This window comes from Pseudopipra pipra, chromosome 4 (assembly GCF_036250125.1).
Source record: "Pseudopipra pipra isolate bDixPip1 chromosome 4, bDixPip1.hap1, whole genome shotgun sequence".
NCBI lineage: Eukaryota > Metazoa > Chordata > Aves > Passeriformes > Pipridae > Pseudopipra > Pseudopipra pipra.
Window position 1 is genome coordinate 11,795,714 of NC_087552.1, and position 18,053 is coordinate 11,813,766.

General features: G+C 37.9%; 1 protein-coding gene across 7 annotated transcripts in view; it reads left to right on the forward strand.

Annotated features, from left to right (window-relative positions):
• The window catches only part of INPP4B (inositol polyphosphate-4-phosphatase type II B), a 332,585-nt gene that overhangs the window by 203,516 nt on the left and 111,016 nt on the right, over window positions 1-18,053 (forward strand). For all 7 annotated transcript variants that reach the window (XM_064651566.1, XM_064651565.1, XM_064651568.1 and 4 more), the window contains 4 exons: window positions 2,971-3,021; window positions 6,326-6,405; window positions 14,321-14,432; window positions 17,190-17,262. In XM_064651566.1, coding sequence (XP_064507636.1) covers window positions 2,971-3,021; window positions 6,326-6,405; window positions 14,321-14,432; window positions 17,190-17,262 — 316 coding nt within the window. The remainder of the gene's footprint in view (window positions 1-2,970; window positions 3,022-6,325; window positions 6,406-14,320; window positions 14,433-17,189; window positions 17,263-18,053) is intronic.

Here is an 18,053-nt window from a genome sequence, read left to right on the forward strand (position 1 = left end):
TAGCATTTTTCTCAGGGAAATCTAAAATAACTAATGAGAAAATTGAAATTCTAACAGAATAGTGGCTACTTGGGATTAAAATCTGACTTTTTGTTTGCATCTATGTACTGTAGTTGTTCTAGAATACTACTGGTGCCATTAGGGAAAGGCTGGTTTATGAGAAGGTTTTAAAAAGTAGAGTGACTTTTGGGGGTCAAAAGTCACTCTACTGTGACTTTTGGGGATGGTCCTGTGTGGGGCTGAGAGTTGGATTCGATGATCCCTGTGGGTCCCTTCCAATTCAGCATAGTCTGCACTGGGAGGATATTTGGTCTTTCAGATCCTTTGTATTTCTCTCCTTTTTTTCCTCTTTTATTTTGTGGATTGGGACTAGAGCTGAGTTGTTTCTTATGTTTTATAATTGGTTACAAGCTGTCCGACTGTGTTTGTAATGAGGTTTGCTTGGGCCTATGTGAACACCTTGTAATGGGACCCTGATAATTGCAGTATTAGGAGAGTTTGTTTGGGAACTCAACCAATAGACATTAAAGGGATCAGACTATAGCTCCCATGTATGTACAGACATACACATATGTGACTTCTCTTTTTAATGAATATTAAATAATAAAACTATTTCTGAAGTTATATGTATTTGCACACACACTTGAATCAAGATACCCAATTTCCTTTAAAAAGAAATGTATATCAGAGAGAAATGAGGTGCAGTCTAATGTCAGTCCCACCAAACACCACAGTGTTACATTTGGCTGTACAACTACTGGGTATAAAGCGGTTAAAACCAGGTGAAAACAAACAAACATGTAGCCAACCCAAAAAGTATGCAAAAAAACCAACGGAAATTGTTTCCATGTTTTAACTTCATTTGGAATTAAGAAATAAGTTTTTGTTATATAGAAGGCTGCAGGTTAGTCAGGTGTTGGCATCCCTTTCCAATTCTCTGCTGGGTCAGAAAAATAGAAATATGTTCTCCTGAATTGAGACTTCATCCAGCAAAAGAAGGAATGAGTATTCTATGATTCTAAATGTGTGTTCTATTGATTTAATCCATTGATTTCAGTAAGCATAAAAGATACTTGCGCTTTCTCTTGCTGCAAAGCATACCTTAGTGTCATGCAAAAGCATATACACGTTTTAAAATACTTGCTAAACTGCTGCTGGGTTACAAATATATCTCCTATAAGTCAGGGATGAAGAGAAAGGTTCATTCTTAAATTATTTGTTTGTGTTTCTTGAATAAATATCCATAATAATTAGAAATTAAAATACCACCCTTGCATGCTGGGCCAGGTGTTACCTGTTCAAGGCTAGCACATGGAACATCTTTTTAGCATTTTAAAATGACATAGCATTTTTGGCCTGGCATTCATACCATATCTTTCTTGTAAGAAGCAGATCTGGACTAAGTTAGTTCCCCAGCTCCAAAAGGGTAAGATATGCATCACCAGCAAGGAAATATCAGCACTTATTTTAGCTTGTGAATTGAAGCATTTAAAGGTAAATTTTAGATACAAACGTTGCCTTCAAAATTTTGTACTAATTTTCTGTGGAAAGCCAGATGCCTTGGAGTTGCTGATGTTATTTTATTGGGGAAAATTTAAATGTAAAATTGCATCCAAATGAGGACTCCCACAGATTTCTAAAGTATGCTGGCCCTCATTAAACTAATTATAGCTTTTTTTTTTTACTATCTTCAGGCTTTTGTGGGGAAAAAAGTCTCAGCGGAGGGAATCAGGGGATAAGAGCTGACTGAGAAAAGCCATGGTTCTACATTGTCAAGTCTTGTGGCAGACTTTTGATTGGTGCTTTCTAACAACATGTATTTAGAATAAAAACCAGACAATTAAAATTATCTTTGTTTTAAAGAAAGGTTTCTTTTTGTGTAGCAATTTGCATCTAGAATAGAAGAATTGAGGGACATGTTTTTGGGGCATGGACAAAATTAGTCTTTTGCTGAGAGATTTGCAAAATGCGTTTGACTTTTACTTGGAAACCAACCCAAAAATTTGCCCTTGTGGGGCTGTGCTGTAAATGAATATATGTTTTTTAGGCTAGATATTCAAACAGATGTGGATGCTCAGTACATTCTCCCTTGTGTGTTGCTTTTACCAGCAAGTTATTCCAATGGGCTGTTTTGGCTCAGGCAGGCCATGTTAGAGGTCTTACAGAGGTTTTCTTATACTTTTTCTATCTATTTTTTTTCTGTTTAATCAGTTCTTTGTTCTCAACCACACTCAACAATGAAATTATATAGACACTAAAGATACCCCCCTTCCCAACCTGTACTGTATTTTCGGAAATACAGAACTAAGTCCCGTATTTGTTCATGTGAAATGGAAGTAGTTGTGTCCAACAGCAGCTCCACCTTGCAGAAAATACAAGGACAACTGCAGGTCCTGTGGAGGGGAGAATTCAGAGGCTTTTCCTCTGTGAACGCCTACAAACATCTGTCAGTTCAGAGATGCTCAGCAAGTGGGAGGAGGAGGCAGGGCCATACATTGAGTGAGAGTGGGGTCAGAATTTCTGCTGCAGATCAGCTGGCAAAGGCAAGTATTTATCTGGAGAAAATACCTTTTAATGTACTGTGTTCTTTCACTTGTGGTTGAAAAGTTTGGTTCCAGAAAATGCCTCTAGATGAAGAATTCTGTCATTCAGGTTAGAGCCAAAGAGTCTAATTTTAGGAAAGGAACTACTGAGCACAGCCCTTCTCCCTTTAGAGGATCAGGAAAGTTCAGAATGATAAATGGGTAGTGGTGAGAGACTTTCTCCACAGGAGCCAGCAGATATTGTGCTTAAATTATTTCAATTAAATTAATTGTTATTAAATTATTTATGCATATATCTCTCCATTTAAATTTATCTCCAAAATGTCATAAGTATGAGGAAAGAAATGCATAAACACTTCTCACATTCTTATTGGAATGTAACAACAAAAAAGTAACATTTTGTTTGCTTTCCCCCCCTACCCCTCAGGTCCGCACCAGTGTCCTACCTGATCACAAGGAACAAAGAGCAGATGTTGGGGTAAGCAATTACTTTGATTAATTAATTTTTTTAAATTTTCTTTTTACTTCATCAGCAGACACAGACACCCACTGCTAAACAGAAGCTGACAAGCTTTTCTAATAGCAGAAGTTGGGTTAAATGAATAAAACAATTGAGGCAGGAGTGATGGTCTCAGTGATTGATGTGATCCCATTCACATCTTTTTTGAGAATCCTTTTCAACTGCAGTTATCCTGAGGCAAGCACAACTATCTAAACTTCCCACTACTGCCATGCAAGCAATCTGGGTGAGACTGAGAGCTTGGAATGGCATTGCCTCAGTGAGCCTGGCCTGTCACCTTCTGGTGTGTGGAGTGTAAATGTTCTGCAGGAGAAGTTGCCTTTGGTTTGCCTTTTAAGAAATTTTACTTATAATATATAGAGGACTTATTTTTATGTGCAGATGTGTAGAACTTCTGACAAAAGTGTTGGGATGTCATTTCTGGGTCTGAGAAGGCTAAAACCTCCCAGGTAATATGTGGGTGGAAAATGTTGGTCCTGCTGGAGCTGTCTAAAAGGCCAAAAAACATCTGGTGCAGTATTAGGTCTACATCTGCAAAAACATAAAATAACTATTTTTTTAAATTTTTAACCTAAGGTATTGACTTTTCTGCCTTTTCAGTGATTCCTTGGCATAGTTTTCGAGACTTCAGCTAGTGTTGGAAAAATCTGTAGCTTGGCAGCAAGTTCAACCTTAGCGAAGTAATCAGTGTCTTTCAACTTCTCATATAGCTATTCTAGAGACTTTTCTCTTTGGCTAGCTGAGATTATTCATCAAACTACTTGAGTCACCTATCTTAAGATTTGTAATTGTAAGTACAACACTAGCAAAATTACAGAGGAACATTACTCTGCAATTAGTATTACAGCAGCAATTCTGTTTAAAGCCTACTTTTCAAGCCTCTCAAAGTCACATGTCCAGTTTGTAGACTGCCAGTTCAGGCCCCAGAGTAGATTATTTGCATCTAAATCAGTATGGAAAAAGTTTTCTCCAGTATTGTTTGAGATTACAACCCTTGAACATTAGCATAACTCTCTTCATTTGGGTCATGGGATAACTTAAAATTTTATTTGATTTTGCAAATACCTCTTGTGTTGTCAGGCAAAGAAAATTTTATTCTAAATAAACATAAAAATATGAAGCAGACAATTAAGTAGACAGTTTTAAGCCCATAAAATTATTCATGTTTAATTTCATGACCCTGGAGAACTAGATATGACACTCAGAGATGGTTAGTGGGTACAATCCAAAGCTCTTGGATTGTGTAAGAGAGCAGTGTTCTTGGCCCTGATCGCATGAGGACTCTGACTTAGGATCCTTAAATGGATTTATAGTTCTGTTGTGCTGCAGACAGAAGCCCCAGGTGACCCAACCTTATATCGGTTTCATTCCAAATATCCCTCTCCCCCTTTCCAAATGGTCAGGTTTCAAATACAAGCACTCAAATGTCATGAAATGCCAGAATAAAGGCTGCCATATAGACACCGTGCTGGGGGATGTGATCTTACTGTACTAAGAAGGATATGCTCTTGTAAGAAGATAAATAATCTGAGCTGGACGTGTGACCACAGAGCTTTAGTGAAGAAACACCATCATGTTGACTGATGTAAAGGAAGACAGAACTATCTGTGTGTTCACTTTTACAAGGCTGTGCATCACTGTGTGTCGCTCCGGGATGTCTTTCTTGTAAAAGGACGTTTCATTTTGGCAGTGAAAACTAACTGTGATCTTTGCTGGTATGGCTGCACTAATTGTCTCTATATATCCTACAGGCCTTTTTTGCTTCCTTACTTCATATTCCAAATCCACTGTTTTCCCAACCTTCCTTAGACTCTCAACTTGTGGTTTTTTTCCTTTGCTGCTTTAATTGTCAATAAAAGTGTAGGAAATCTAAGCCTGTGTCATTGATAGGAACAAACCATAACTGATAACTTAGTTTACCAAACTGGAGACCAGTGTTGGTGCCTACCTAATTTCAGAATTGGGATTTGGACTGTACATTTTATATGGAAGAAAGCCAGTCTTAGTGTAGAGTTTTGTTGTTCACATTCCAGCACTCAGTATCCAGCTGGCTTTCCCAAAGGAAAGCAGGCTGACGGGTTTTTTCACTACACTTCTCAGTAGCAACAGTTCCTTTTCTCTTTTTCCCTGAAGGGGTAAATTGTGCTTTGCGTGCAGCACGTGTTGACTCAGAGTGACTTGATTCTTCTTTAATTTATAAATCCAAAAATGTATATAATTTAGCCTGGAATTTTACTTTGCCATTCCAACAGTAGAGTAAAATTAGTGTTGTGTAATAAAAATTCAACTTCATGTAGTTCTTGTTGTTTTATTGCAACAATTGCACATAATCTTGTGATCTCATTACAGTTTATTCAGAGCAAGTGATACAGAGTTGTATATTTGAAAGATAAATGCAAAGAAGATGGCTGTAGGCTGTTATTTTCTTTCCTATTGTTCCCAAGGCAAGAATACTGCTGTTTGCCAAGTTGACCAAATGGGATTTTAGCAATGTGCAGCAGGATATGAGCAGAGGTTAAAAAGTAACCAAAATGCAAAAGAAAATTTAATCTTTTTTCTCTTTGCACTATTTTTTTCATGTGAAGGTGATTTTGATAGAAGGAAAAGATATAGTGGTATAGCTTGATTTAACTTTAGGCATTCTAGTTTCATTAACACGTTTCTCTGCACTTGTACCGCAGTGAATAGATCCACTTTACATTGGAAATAAAGGAAACAGGTACTTACAAACACTGCCATAAACTAGAGAAATATGACGTTTCTGTTAATAAACTTGTGCTGAAATCAATTTAAAAATACCTTCTTTGCAAATACATTCGTATTTGAAATACGTAGATGGTAGTTCCAAAGGCTTGAGGGAAAACCATAGCAAGAACAACTCTGGTAAAACACTGAAAACTTAGCACTTCTTGTAATCCAGAAATTAGAAATATAGAAAAAAAAAAAAGATGCAAAATGCAAATGCTTGTACTGAATGAAAATTTTCCTGTGGCTGTATATCTTACAAGCTTTTATTTTGTCAGGTTGTCAGATTGTTCTTAATGGAGAAAAGAAATGTTCCTGCCCATAAAACCAGATTTTTACCAATTAACTGATAATCATGCTATGGATGCGTAAAAAATTTCTACTGGATAGAGTGTCAAACTATTATATTGAAATGCAGTATTTTTCTAGGTACCAAAGAAAGATTTCCAAGTGTGAGACCAAAAAGAGTTGAAAAATTAATGTATATGTTATCTTTTCTTTCTGCTTTGATTTCTAGAGAAGCTTCCTGGGCTGTGCAACTTTTAGAGTAGGAGATCTGGTAAAATCAAAGGAGCAACAGTTGACCCTTACCCTCAGGTAAGTGTTTTCCTGTGTTTTAAACCAAGCTGAATCAATAACCGTTGGCATTTCTCATCCAAAGAAGGCAACAAAGATGGTGAAGGGTCTGGAGCACAAGTCAGATGAGGAGCAGCTGGGGGAGCTGGGAACCTGGAGAAAAGGAGGCTCAAGGGAGACCTTATCACTGATGTGCAGTCAAACTGAAATTGTGGAGGGTGGGGGGTGTGATGTACAACTCTAATTAATGATGGCACAGAGCTGCAGGAGACTCAGAGCCAGTGTTCAAAACCTGGGGTTGGGCTGAACAGATACTTCTTAAAGCTGTGCACTGAAGGAAGAGAAAGGGTCTTGCGTGGCTTAAGATAAATCAAGACAGTTTGAAGGTTAGGTGAAACCTTTTAGGTGGTGATTTTCAGAATAAATTCATTGGACTTTATACAGTGCTGGGATTTTGTGGAGCTGATTTTTGCAAGCTCAGTGGAGGTTCATTTGGGATTAGTGGGAAGGTACAGGTAACCTTCACAGAGCAACTGCTCAAACTCCCTGGGTATCTGTACAGGCAACATTTTGGGAGAAAAGTGGGTGTGACTAGGAGAACTGAGACACTGGTATTTTTTCTGTCTGTGATATTGTACATAGGTTCTGTAGAAAAATTGTGTTACATTTGTTATCCTGTGCATATGAAACCAGCCTTAATTTGGCTTAAGGCCCAAGTTATGACCTGTTCAGTGATGTTGTGGTACTGTCACTGTGTCAAGGACACTGCATTTTTTTGAAATGGAAACTGCTTGAAGTATTTTGATTTTGTTACTGCACCTGCCTTCCTATTTCAGCAATATGAGTGTGTAGTTTACAGGGCCAAGTTAACAAAATGCTTTGATTTTAATTTCTCCCAAAGACAGAAAATGCCATGCCTAGCAAGCAGATAACTTTGTCTAACAAACAAAACCAATTTAATAAAATGTGAACTAACTACTCTCTATGGAAATCTGTGGCTAGATAAATGATTTCATACAGGAATTCAAGTTGTCTCTAGTTTTTTGGGACAAACTTTGCCTCACTGACTGACATATTGAGAACTTGATCTGAAAGATTGCCTCTGACAGGTGCCACAGTAGTTGACAGAATGTAAAGTTTCAGGAAAGTATCTAACCAATTTAATTGGTAAACAAAAAGTTAAAATGGGTGACTCACGAGCAATAAATTGGCTTTTAATTCATGTTTTTAGTCTTGTATGTCCTCTTCGTTCAACTAACATTAGAACACAAATGTACCAATTCAAATTAATTTGCAGATACAGTAAATGGTCGTTTTTAGTTAGTTGGATATTTTTTTTAAAGAAAAAAAAGTCCTCACCTTTCAAATGTGGGATTGTTTCCTGATTGTGGCTATTCAGCAGCAGAAAATCAATAGAAATTATGCACATTCCTTCAATGGCAGCTTAACCAGAGCAACCTACTAATTTAAGCTTGCTTTTCTCTAATCACCCTATTATATTAGTACCTTTCAGGAGGATACAGGATATATCAAGGGACTTGTCAAAGCATGCAATTCTATTTAATTCTTGTTGATATACTTTGGATGGGAGTTTACCAGGGAGTGCCTGTGATCAAGATACTCCTTTGTTAGATTTGAAGTAGAGATTTAAGGACCCGGAAATAGCTCTGCGGTGTGCCCTGTAAATATTGGTGTAATTATAGACTCTGGTTACTTTTTAACTGGTTTTTTTTGTTTTACTTTGTTTCCTTTTTTCTTTTTTTAGTTGTTATGTCTTGCCATTGTCTTTCTGAGGTGCAGTGTAAAAATATAAAAGTGATTTTTAAAGAATGTTCTTGTGATTTTCTGTTACTTTGTGGAGAGCTGGCATACGTCTACAATTCCTTACTGTTGACAAACTGTGCTCTAATTTTCCCTTTTCCCACCATTGTACCCTAATAGTGACGAGGGACATAAGTTACACAGCCTCTGCAAAAGAAGTTTTTACTTTGATTGTCCTTTTTTTTCTATAAAGGTGCCTTAAACTGGTGGCTGAGTGTTCCTTGTGGATGTGTGCACCTACAGCTAATCATCAGAATATGGGCAGGTCGATTTGTAGAATTGCTTCAGTGTTGACAAAGTCCACAACTGATGTTGGCAGAGGAATTTAGTTGCTAGAGACCTGGGATTGCAGTTTCCAATACGAAATTTATAAAACCAGAATTGCCTTCCGTAAAGTTCAGTGCTTAATTTTGCAATGGTAATACAACATCACTTGCTTCCAGCTTTCTCACAGGGTTGTGATGCTGAACGGGATAAAATAGACTACTGAATAAAACAAAAGCCTTATTCATTAGGGCAATATTTCTTAATATTGACTATGTGATATAGTGTATCCAATTAAAAAAGAAATCATACATTTTCTCTGTAAAAAAGCATATTTTTTTCTCTGTAAATGAGAGTTACATATACTGTCTGCTAGTTTAGTAATTAAAACTGATGGGTTTTTTTTTAATTGATTTAAGATTTGTTTCAGTTTAGGGGACGTTTTTGCCATACCTTTCTGTTAAGAACAGCATAAGGCGGTGGTTTTTTTGCTTGGTTGAGGTCTGTGGCTTTTTGTGAAGCTAGCAGTTAGTACTTCCATTAGCTGCTTCCCCTGTGGTGTTAGTTTGCCTGTTTCCAGGAAAGTCCTCTTTAGCTTGGGCAGTTTTGGTATGGTTTCCAGTGAGTTACATGTAAGAAGCAGCAAAGGAAAAAGATAATAGTGCTCTCTTGTGTTCTCTGGAAAAATTAAGTACATCTGTCTGATGGACTCTTCTTAGCAGATATAGTTTATCTGAGAGATTGTGCCTGTGGTGTCTGTCAGTCATGTACTGTACAGACCTTCTTTAAATGTGTGCCTGTGCTTGACCTCTTGGACAATACCTGTTTGTCTAGCAATCTGCTTTTTTTAGCTGTCTTATTTTCATTGTTCTTGGACAGGACCGAACTTATTTCCTTTAACTAAAGGAGATAGACCATATTTATTTTTGGAAAGTTCAAAATAACAACTCAAAGACTTCATTAAAGAAAGTCCTCTTAACTTCCCTCCCTCCCAACACCTTGTAGTTCAGTGGGCCAGAAAACATGTAAATGCACTTCAGTAACAGTTACATTCACAATGTTTAACTAACTAGAGAGAATTTGGAAGTGGCACAGTAATTTTTGCAGTCGTTTATGTACTTGAAATAACTTCCCGAGCAAATGATGGCTATAAAATACTATAGCTGCTTTTTTTCTATTAAAATTCAGTAGAAGTCTGCTTACAACTAGTTTTACTTGGTCTCCATCCTGAAATTGTTTCTTGGCTGCTTCATGTTATGTTATCCACCCAAGGAAACTGCTGAACAACAGCTTGCCTTTGTAAGTCAGACAAATCTCCAATACAGTTGAGGTGAAACCTGTTTTGACATGAAGCTTAATCAACTGTACATTGAAATAAAAAAAACAGAAGGAATTTAATGTTGCAAGACTTTGTTTATTTACCTTAGAATGCAACAGAATGTCGTTTATGGGGGACTTGTTTAAAAAGCGGTATCAATTGGAGTGGGCTCCACTGTGAATTCACAGAATAAACATTCTTTTGTGCAAGTACAATAGTTTTGGGCTTGGATATTTCAAAATATATTGCATCAGTGGAGAAATTAATTTTATGGCAAGCTGTATGTTACTCTGTACTAATCACATTTATTTTGTTTTATGCATTGGAGAAAGGGGCTGTCTGCTAGACTCAGTCATGCAGTTTGCTTTTCAGGCGGTAACTCACGCAGTAACTCACTTTGTCATTTATAATTAGCATAGCTATACAAATATGCAGTCTGCCTCCCTTTTTCTTTGTGTTTTTGAACCTTTTTTTTTCTTTTTTTTTTTTTTTTTTTTGGAAGAAAGGTGTATGGCCAAGGGAACCAATTAGCAGGCTTAAATTTGCATATTCAACATTCAGTAATGCGACTTGATGAGATCAGCATTGAAGGCAAATGACTGCCATTCTCAGTCCACCTACCTTTCTTTTCCACCACTAACTTGTTACCTTCTTTCTCTCTGCATGCCTGGGCCAACCTGTTATGTCCAGAACTAGTAAGGTGGGCACATATTCCTGCTGCACATGTTGTTCCTGGCTAACTCCTCCCCTGGTACTGACCTGGTGATCCTTAAGGACTTGGGATGGTAAAGAAATCTATTTCAAATGTAGCTGCTCTGTGGATGGACATGAGATGATTTCTACTCCTTATCCCAGGCTGCTAAAACTCCTTATCCCAGGCTGCAATTTTCCAGCTCTATAAGCCAGCTAGATTTTGTGCCTTATATGGGCTTCTTCACATTGACACTTTTTAAATTCTTTTTGGTGTATTCCTCATCCCCACTGTCCCTATGCAGATTTGTCAAGGTACAATCCTTTATTCTGCAGGGCTGTAGTATCTCCTGTCGGATGACTGTGAGCAATTTGATGCAGGGACAATCTTCACTGCACCATGTGAGTGCAGAGTGCACTTTTCAGCTTTATTAAACTACAGCAAATAAGCTGGTTCTATCCCAATGCATTATGAAGTATCCTAAAACCAATTAATTACTCTCTTGGTACTCTCTTGAAAAGTGTGTATGTGTGAGATTTTCTTCACGTTTTTCCAGGCACATTATGTGAATTGTGTCCATGTGTGTGTGTGCACAATACTGTTAGTACAAAGTAAAATAATACAGATTTTTATCCTATTTAAGTATGATCGCTCGGCTATTTTTATTTTTCCCACTGCATCATTTCTGTTTCTCACTTAGTTTTCTTTCAAGTGAAATTTTAGTCTCATGATGTTGCTGGAAAGTTTTAAATGCATGACATGTCTTTTTGAGGAATATCACACACCAGTGGAGTTTTAAAACCCCAGTGTCTGACACAGCTAATGACAGTTTTGCCCTGGGCATTTATAGAGCTCTTTGTTGATTTGTGTGCCTGTAGCATTAAAAAGAAACTTTGGTTTGGGGATTGTTATTTTTTTAAATTATGTTTTCATATTTCCATGTGGGAAGATAAGAACTGGAGGAAGGAGTACAGCTATAATGCAACAGTCCCACTGTTTAGTTTTATTCTGTTGCATTACCTTCTCTTGCAGATACTGCATGTTTCAGATTGTAATATTACAGGAGTCATTCTGAGAAGAAAATAATTGAAAAAAGTGAAATTAGATCAATCATTTTTTTTTTAAACATATATGGAGAATATATGTTTAAATATATATTGCTCCTCATGCAGGCAAGCAATGCAGTGCTGACGACCATACAGAGGCCAAGCCTCTAATAACAGCAGCAAGGGGGAATATTTAGTGTTCTAAAGAACAAGAGACAAGGACTGAGAAAGCATAACTAGCATTTCCATTATTTTTTATTTTACTGCAGCAACATACCATGTTGGCTTTTATCAGTTCATTTGCCAACTGAGCTCCATTTTGCTCAGCGTTTGTTTATACTCTTAATTTACCCTGGTGTAGTTTTAAATCGTATCTGGTTTATGTAGGTCAGTCTCAGACTTGCTGGTCTCTCTGGCCTTAGAAAAATGTGTTCCCTGAGAAAAGAATGAGTAGGATGTTACTTCTGGAAGTTAAATGAATGCAGGTTTTTCCTTTTAGACCAGGGTAGCAGCAAAGTGCTATTGCATATTAAATCAGCCTGGTAATGATGTCTCCCACTTAACACTTTGATCAGGACTGGTTAAGCTGTTGAAAAATTTTCAGTCTTATAACCACACACTTACTCTGGTTTTTAAAGGTATTTGTGTTTTGCTAAGATCTGTTGTATTCCATTTCTTCTTGGGAAGCTGCAGTCCATTTGTTGGCATAGCCTAGTTTGTGTGCTGGTTTGACACAAGAAAGAGAAAACAAATGAAGTCAAACCACTAAGCTATAGCAACTCAGGGGAACGTTCTTCTTTCAGAAGACACTGAAGTTGTTGTCATGCATTTCAAAATCATTAGGTATTTTTGCTCATAAACACCATTTGGACATTGAACACAACTTTTGCTTTTCTTCTGCATACTTTGTTAATTTATGTTAATTAGTCTCTGATTCCAAGGCTGTCTGGAATTGGTTAATTTTAATTGTTCCTGTATTTTATTCTCGGTAATGAATTTGGCTTAGAGTGACACACGTAAAATATGAAGGATTACGTTTATTTTGTGAGGTTTTACATGAGAACGTATTTGGATAGTTGCACTCACTTCTACTGAGTGCCTAATTGTTTGCAACCAAAATTATTTAAATTTGAAGCTTGGGGGTAACCATTTTTTGAGACTTTACTGTAGGGCATGAAGGTTTTGATTTAGCATGGTAAATATATATCCAGGCCTGAAAAGACCAACGTATATGCTTAGCTTTAGTCAGTGTAAAGAGCTGACGTACTCTGATTTATTTGAGACCTTATACTCCATGCACAAATACAGATTATGGAGAACTGTGGGAGCTCAAGGCAGAGACATGGTCCTCCTGCCTGGGGCACAAGTGCTCTGGGAAAGCCTGCCTGTTGCAGAAGGCAGCACGGGAAAGCTGAGCTGGGCCTGCCCTGATGCAGAGCAGGAGACACAATCCCTGTCGATGTGGTGCTGCTCGCAGGCCCTCAGTGCCAGAGTGGGAGCAGGAATTGGGCTGTGCTGGGACTGGCACCTCCGTGTAGCATTGCACTGGACCACTGTCTTTCTCCTGGTTGCTGAAATGAGGATAAAGGTGTTTAGGGGATTTTCCCTTCTCTGCTAAAGTAATGTGAGGACTATTTTTTGAAGTTCTGGAAGGGCGTCAGTGTTGAAGGGGATTTTGATGTTTTCCTGCAGCATGGATTGCCCTAGAAATGTGGCAGTTTTTAATGGCAAGCACTTTTTTCTTATATTCCTGTTTCTAAAAGTTCCTTTTTTTTTTTCAGCCTTCTAATCACTTTTCTATGTATTCCTTTGTCCTGCTTCATCACTGTTAATTTTCACTCCTGAGGTTATACGCGGTATTGCTCCAAACACGTTTTATTTGGATTCTCCCTCCTCTCTGTGTTTTTGCAATTCTGATGCACTTCTTCTCATCATTTCCTTTTGCCTATTTTGCTTGGTCCCTGTTTTTATACTTTCCTCACTATTATTAAATGGTCTGTTACCCTTCTTTCCTTCCTTTCAAAAAATCCAGCTGGTCAGAATAAGCCAGGGGAGATAGACTGTGCCATTAACCTTGGTGCTTTGCTACCAGTAAGAGCTGAGAAAGCATTCAGTATCTTTTTAGAGTTTAAACCCTTGTCTCTTCCAAAAGGTAGTGAGCAATACTCTTTTTTTTTGAGATGTGAATTTGAATTGCTATTTGTTTTTACTTAATTAGAAATAAACTCTTTTTGGACATGATAATAAAGGAATTAACGTGGAACTATATTGTCATTTCCCTTATATTTCAAGAAATAGGATGGATTCTGAATAATTGCTCTGGAAAAAGACTACAAAAGGAAAAGTGATGTTCAGATTAGTTTCATTATTTTGGTTTCACAGGAGTTTTATTTATACTGAGTATGTCCTTTCTTCACAGGCTGTGTTAGAAAACAAAGTGAGGTCCTGTGCAGTGGGATTGCAGGTCATAAATGGAGTATTGTTGCAATGTCACAGTCCTTTCTCTGGTAGTCCACAGACAGACTAATGCCTAGAATGAAAACTTGGCAGCGTTCATGGATTCATTTATAGCATTTACCCATCCTCAGTTTTGTGATGAAAACTTTCATTGCCATAAAGAATTTGCCTCACTGTTAACATTTGGTTTATGATTGCCAATAATGAATTTAATACAGGTGACTGCAGCTATGCAGAATGAAGAGGGGACTAAATGTTTACTGATAATATTTTTACTGAAAGAATTTGATGCTCAGGTTGGGTTTTTTTGGCACGGATTTTTTTTTTTTTTTCCCCCAGAACTTCTGATGGTGGAAAAGCAGTTGGTACCATTGAGGTCAATCTGGTGAAGATGGGAGAGCTGGAGGATGGGGAAACAGACCACATCACAACAGATACCCAAGATCAAAAGGTAAAAACTAAGTTTATTGCACAAGTTAATTAAATGATCAGCCGTACCAAATGTCTAAAATACTAATTCCAAATTGGGTTAACAACTTAATAAAAAATTTCTGGAGTAAAGTACTATGTATGCAATTTCCCTAAACTAAAAATAATTTTTCATGAAAATACACCTACCTGACAGGAGGCTGTAGCCAGGTGGGGGTTGGTCTCTTCTCCCAGGCAACTCTCAGTAAGACAAGAGGGCATGGGCTTAAGCTGTGCCAGGGGAGGTTTAGGTTAGATATTAAGAAGAAATTCTTTACAGAAAGGGTAATCAGACACTGGAATGGGCTGTCCGGGGAGGTGGTGGATTCTCCGTCCCTGGAGGGTTTTAAGATGAGACTGGAGGTGGCACTCAGTGCCATGGTCTAGTAACCACAGCGGTGTTGGATCAAGGGTTGACCTTGATGATCTCGGAGGTCCCTTCCAACCCAGCTGATTCTATGATTCTGTGATACACAGAGTAATATTCTAACCTGAATTTCCTAGTCTCTCCCCTTCTTTAGGAAAAAAATAGCTTTTATGGATCTTAGCTGAATGTATTTAATCACTCGTGATCAAAAAACTGTCCACAGAGATGCCATAAATATGACTTTTTTTCCTTGCTCTATTTTCTGCCCTTGAAATCTTGTTCACATTGAGTTTTGTGTGCAACCTGTGCCCACAATACTGAAAGGCTGGAACGAATGACAGGCAAGCCAAAGAAGAGGTGAATTCCCTTGCAGAGGGGCAGGTTTTAGCTGCATTTCATGGGAGCACACAGCAGTGGGGAAAACCAGCAGGAGGGACAGCACTGCAGTGGTGCCTCAGAGCATAGCGCAGGCTTTATCAGAGGATGTGTGTAGGGATTCTGAGTCAGGGTGTTCATGGTGAGGGACAAGAAGAAGGACAGAAGGGCTCAGAAAAACCATAAAAGCTTTGAAGTAGGCACGTTGCTGCAGGGAAAACCAGTGGGGACTGGAGCTGGGGATGATACAGAGGGAGTGGGTTTGAGAGGAGTGGAGAACCAGCAGAGGAAGGGTGGAATGGGTATGCTGTCTCTGGGATGACAAGAGGTTTGAGCTTGGAAAAGATACAGAAATGACTGCTCAGAATGAGGAAATCTGGGTTTAAATGATTTGCATCTAATAAAAAGGTGTCTTTAACTGGGTCCCCTGACTGATGGCAACTGATGTGCCTGTACAGAATTGCCTTCTCCTGGTATCTCTGGCTCTGCAGCCCCATTTGCACTGCCAGAGAATGCAGCAGTATGATGGTGTACTGCTGAATACTATGGTGAATTCTCTTCTTCATGGAAAAAAAAAAATATTGCCACAGGGAATGTAGACTGAAGAACTGCATTTTTTGTTTGGAAGTAATATATAAAACTGTACTTTTTGAGAAAAGTACTTGTTTTCGATATCTTTTCTGCTCAGCCAAGCCTGTCTGTTTTTGGGTCACATTCTGAGGATGGATTTTACACTTTTTTTTCGCCATTTGTCTCAAAGGACTTCAATGCCCTTTTAAAACAATAAATGATTAGTACCAGTTCCAAAGAAGCCAAAAAACTCTGTGAAATCTTTCTGAACTATAGAACTTCCATGAGATATGCAACATGAGCTGATTTTACAGCCTTCTCTTTCATTTTTCTTCCATTTCAAAATGTGAAATGAGACTCTTCAGAATTATTTGAGATGTAATTAATGAGCTGTGTCTAGCCTGGGGGAGACAGAAGGCTTTAATAGCATCTTTCTAGGGGGTTCTAATACTTGTCAAGAAAGACCAGCCTTGTGACAGATGTATTTTCTGTGGTCTTTAAAAGAATCCTTAGTTTGTACAGATTAGCTGAATTTTAGAGTCATATGTTAGTTGTGAGAATGCAATTGTGAGAATGTACAGTTACTGAATTACTTCAAATAATTAAGTTTTGAACTAGGTTTTCTGCCTCATTAGATAAACTATGTGCAGAGAATGTCTCTTGGAAGGGGAAGGTGATGGTTAAATTCAATTTTAGATATCAACTGGTAGAGAGTACATCAGGTCTTGCTCTCTGCTTTCAGCTGTGCAACAGAACTTCTAGAAACTGGAGAAGCCCTGGGGACGGAGCTCCCTCTCACCTTTAGAGGCTATCTGGGTTTTTTTTATGACTGGGGGGAGGAGGAGCATTAAAAATACACTTCCTACTAAGTTTAACATAGGTGTACACTGGTTCATTCTTCAATAAAACATCAAAGAAATCTTCCAGGTCACTTGTATAACAAATTGCTTCAATCGCAAACCGCGAGCACATTTTTAAAGACTTTTTGCGGTTCCTACTTCTCCCTTGTTTAAAAATTAATGGAGTGTTTTCTCACACTATGCCTGTGAAAACTGCCTTGCTTAAAGAAACCTCTTTGAAAGCACAAAACTTGTCAGAAAGTTTTTTAAACCATAAGTGGTTTATTCTTATTTGAGACATATACTTATTAAGCTAAACTGCTAGTATCTCCCCACACTTCTGCCACTGCACTGGTAGGAAACCTTTCTGTTTTATTATGGAATGACTGATCATATTTTGTCATATTTTCAGCTGTAATTCAGATTGTGTTACAGTATACTGAAACAGAAATATAAGGAAAAAAATGTAAATTATAATTAAGGGCTGAGAAGTTACATCATCAGTGATGGTTTTCCCATGGTTTATAAACTGCTATGGATTTCTTAGACAGCTGAATTTGCTACATTTATGGTTGTATTTCTTTTGCAGTGTGCATTGGTTCGCGAATGTATGGCCACTGAAGGCATAAGTGGGAAAGACAACCTGCCCTCATTAAATGCAGGTAAGTTTTCTAACATCTGTAGAAGGTGGCTGTTGCAATGCTATGTCAGATCCTGAGGAAATCACGAAGATTTGCATCAGAGCTTGTTAAATGCTCTTCAAATGTTGCACAGATGTTTAAGTTCAGTATTTTAATGTTTTATGCATGTGTGACAGTATCATTTTACTGAGAAACACGAGGAAATATATGTGAATTATGCTATCTGATGCAGTGCTAAAATTTCCATCACCCACATCTTTACCATTCAATGATTTTCAAGTCTGTCAGTGACTTCCATGGACATGGAATCATAAGTTTCTGGCATGTCATTGCATGACATTCTGTTAAATAATTGTGCATTATTTGTAACTGAATACCTGGGAGACCTAATCTCTCCCATAGTTGATGAAGTGGCAGTTTCAGTTTGATCTGAAAGCTATGTGTCCTAAAATGAAGGGAGCTGTTGGCAAGGCATTCTCAATTCTAGGTCAACTCTGGGCTTGAGTGTATGGTGTTAAACTGGATCTATTTCTCTTTCATTATACTGAGAAATATTACATGCTGATATGCTGCACCATAAAAGTTTTATTAGCCCAAGTTTATGAATCTCCATTACTCTGCAGTAACAGTGTCACAAATAAGTTATATGGGTCATCTGAAACCACAGTGCTGTCAAGAATTCTGGGTATTTGCTGCATACAGTTGAGGAGAACTGTTACTGAAGTTTTAGAACCTCTGCTGAAACTTTTTCCTATGACTTCTCTCGTAGGACAGACTTATCCTACTAGCTTTTCAGTTTAAAGGAAGCACTA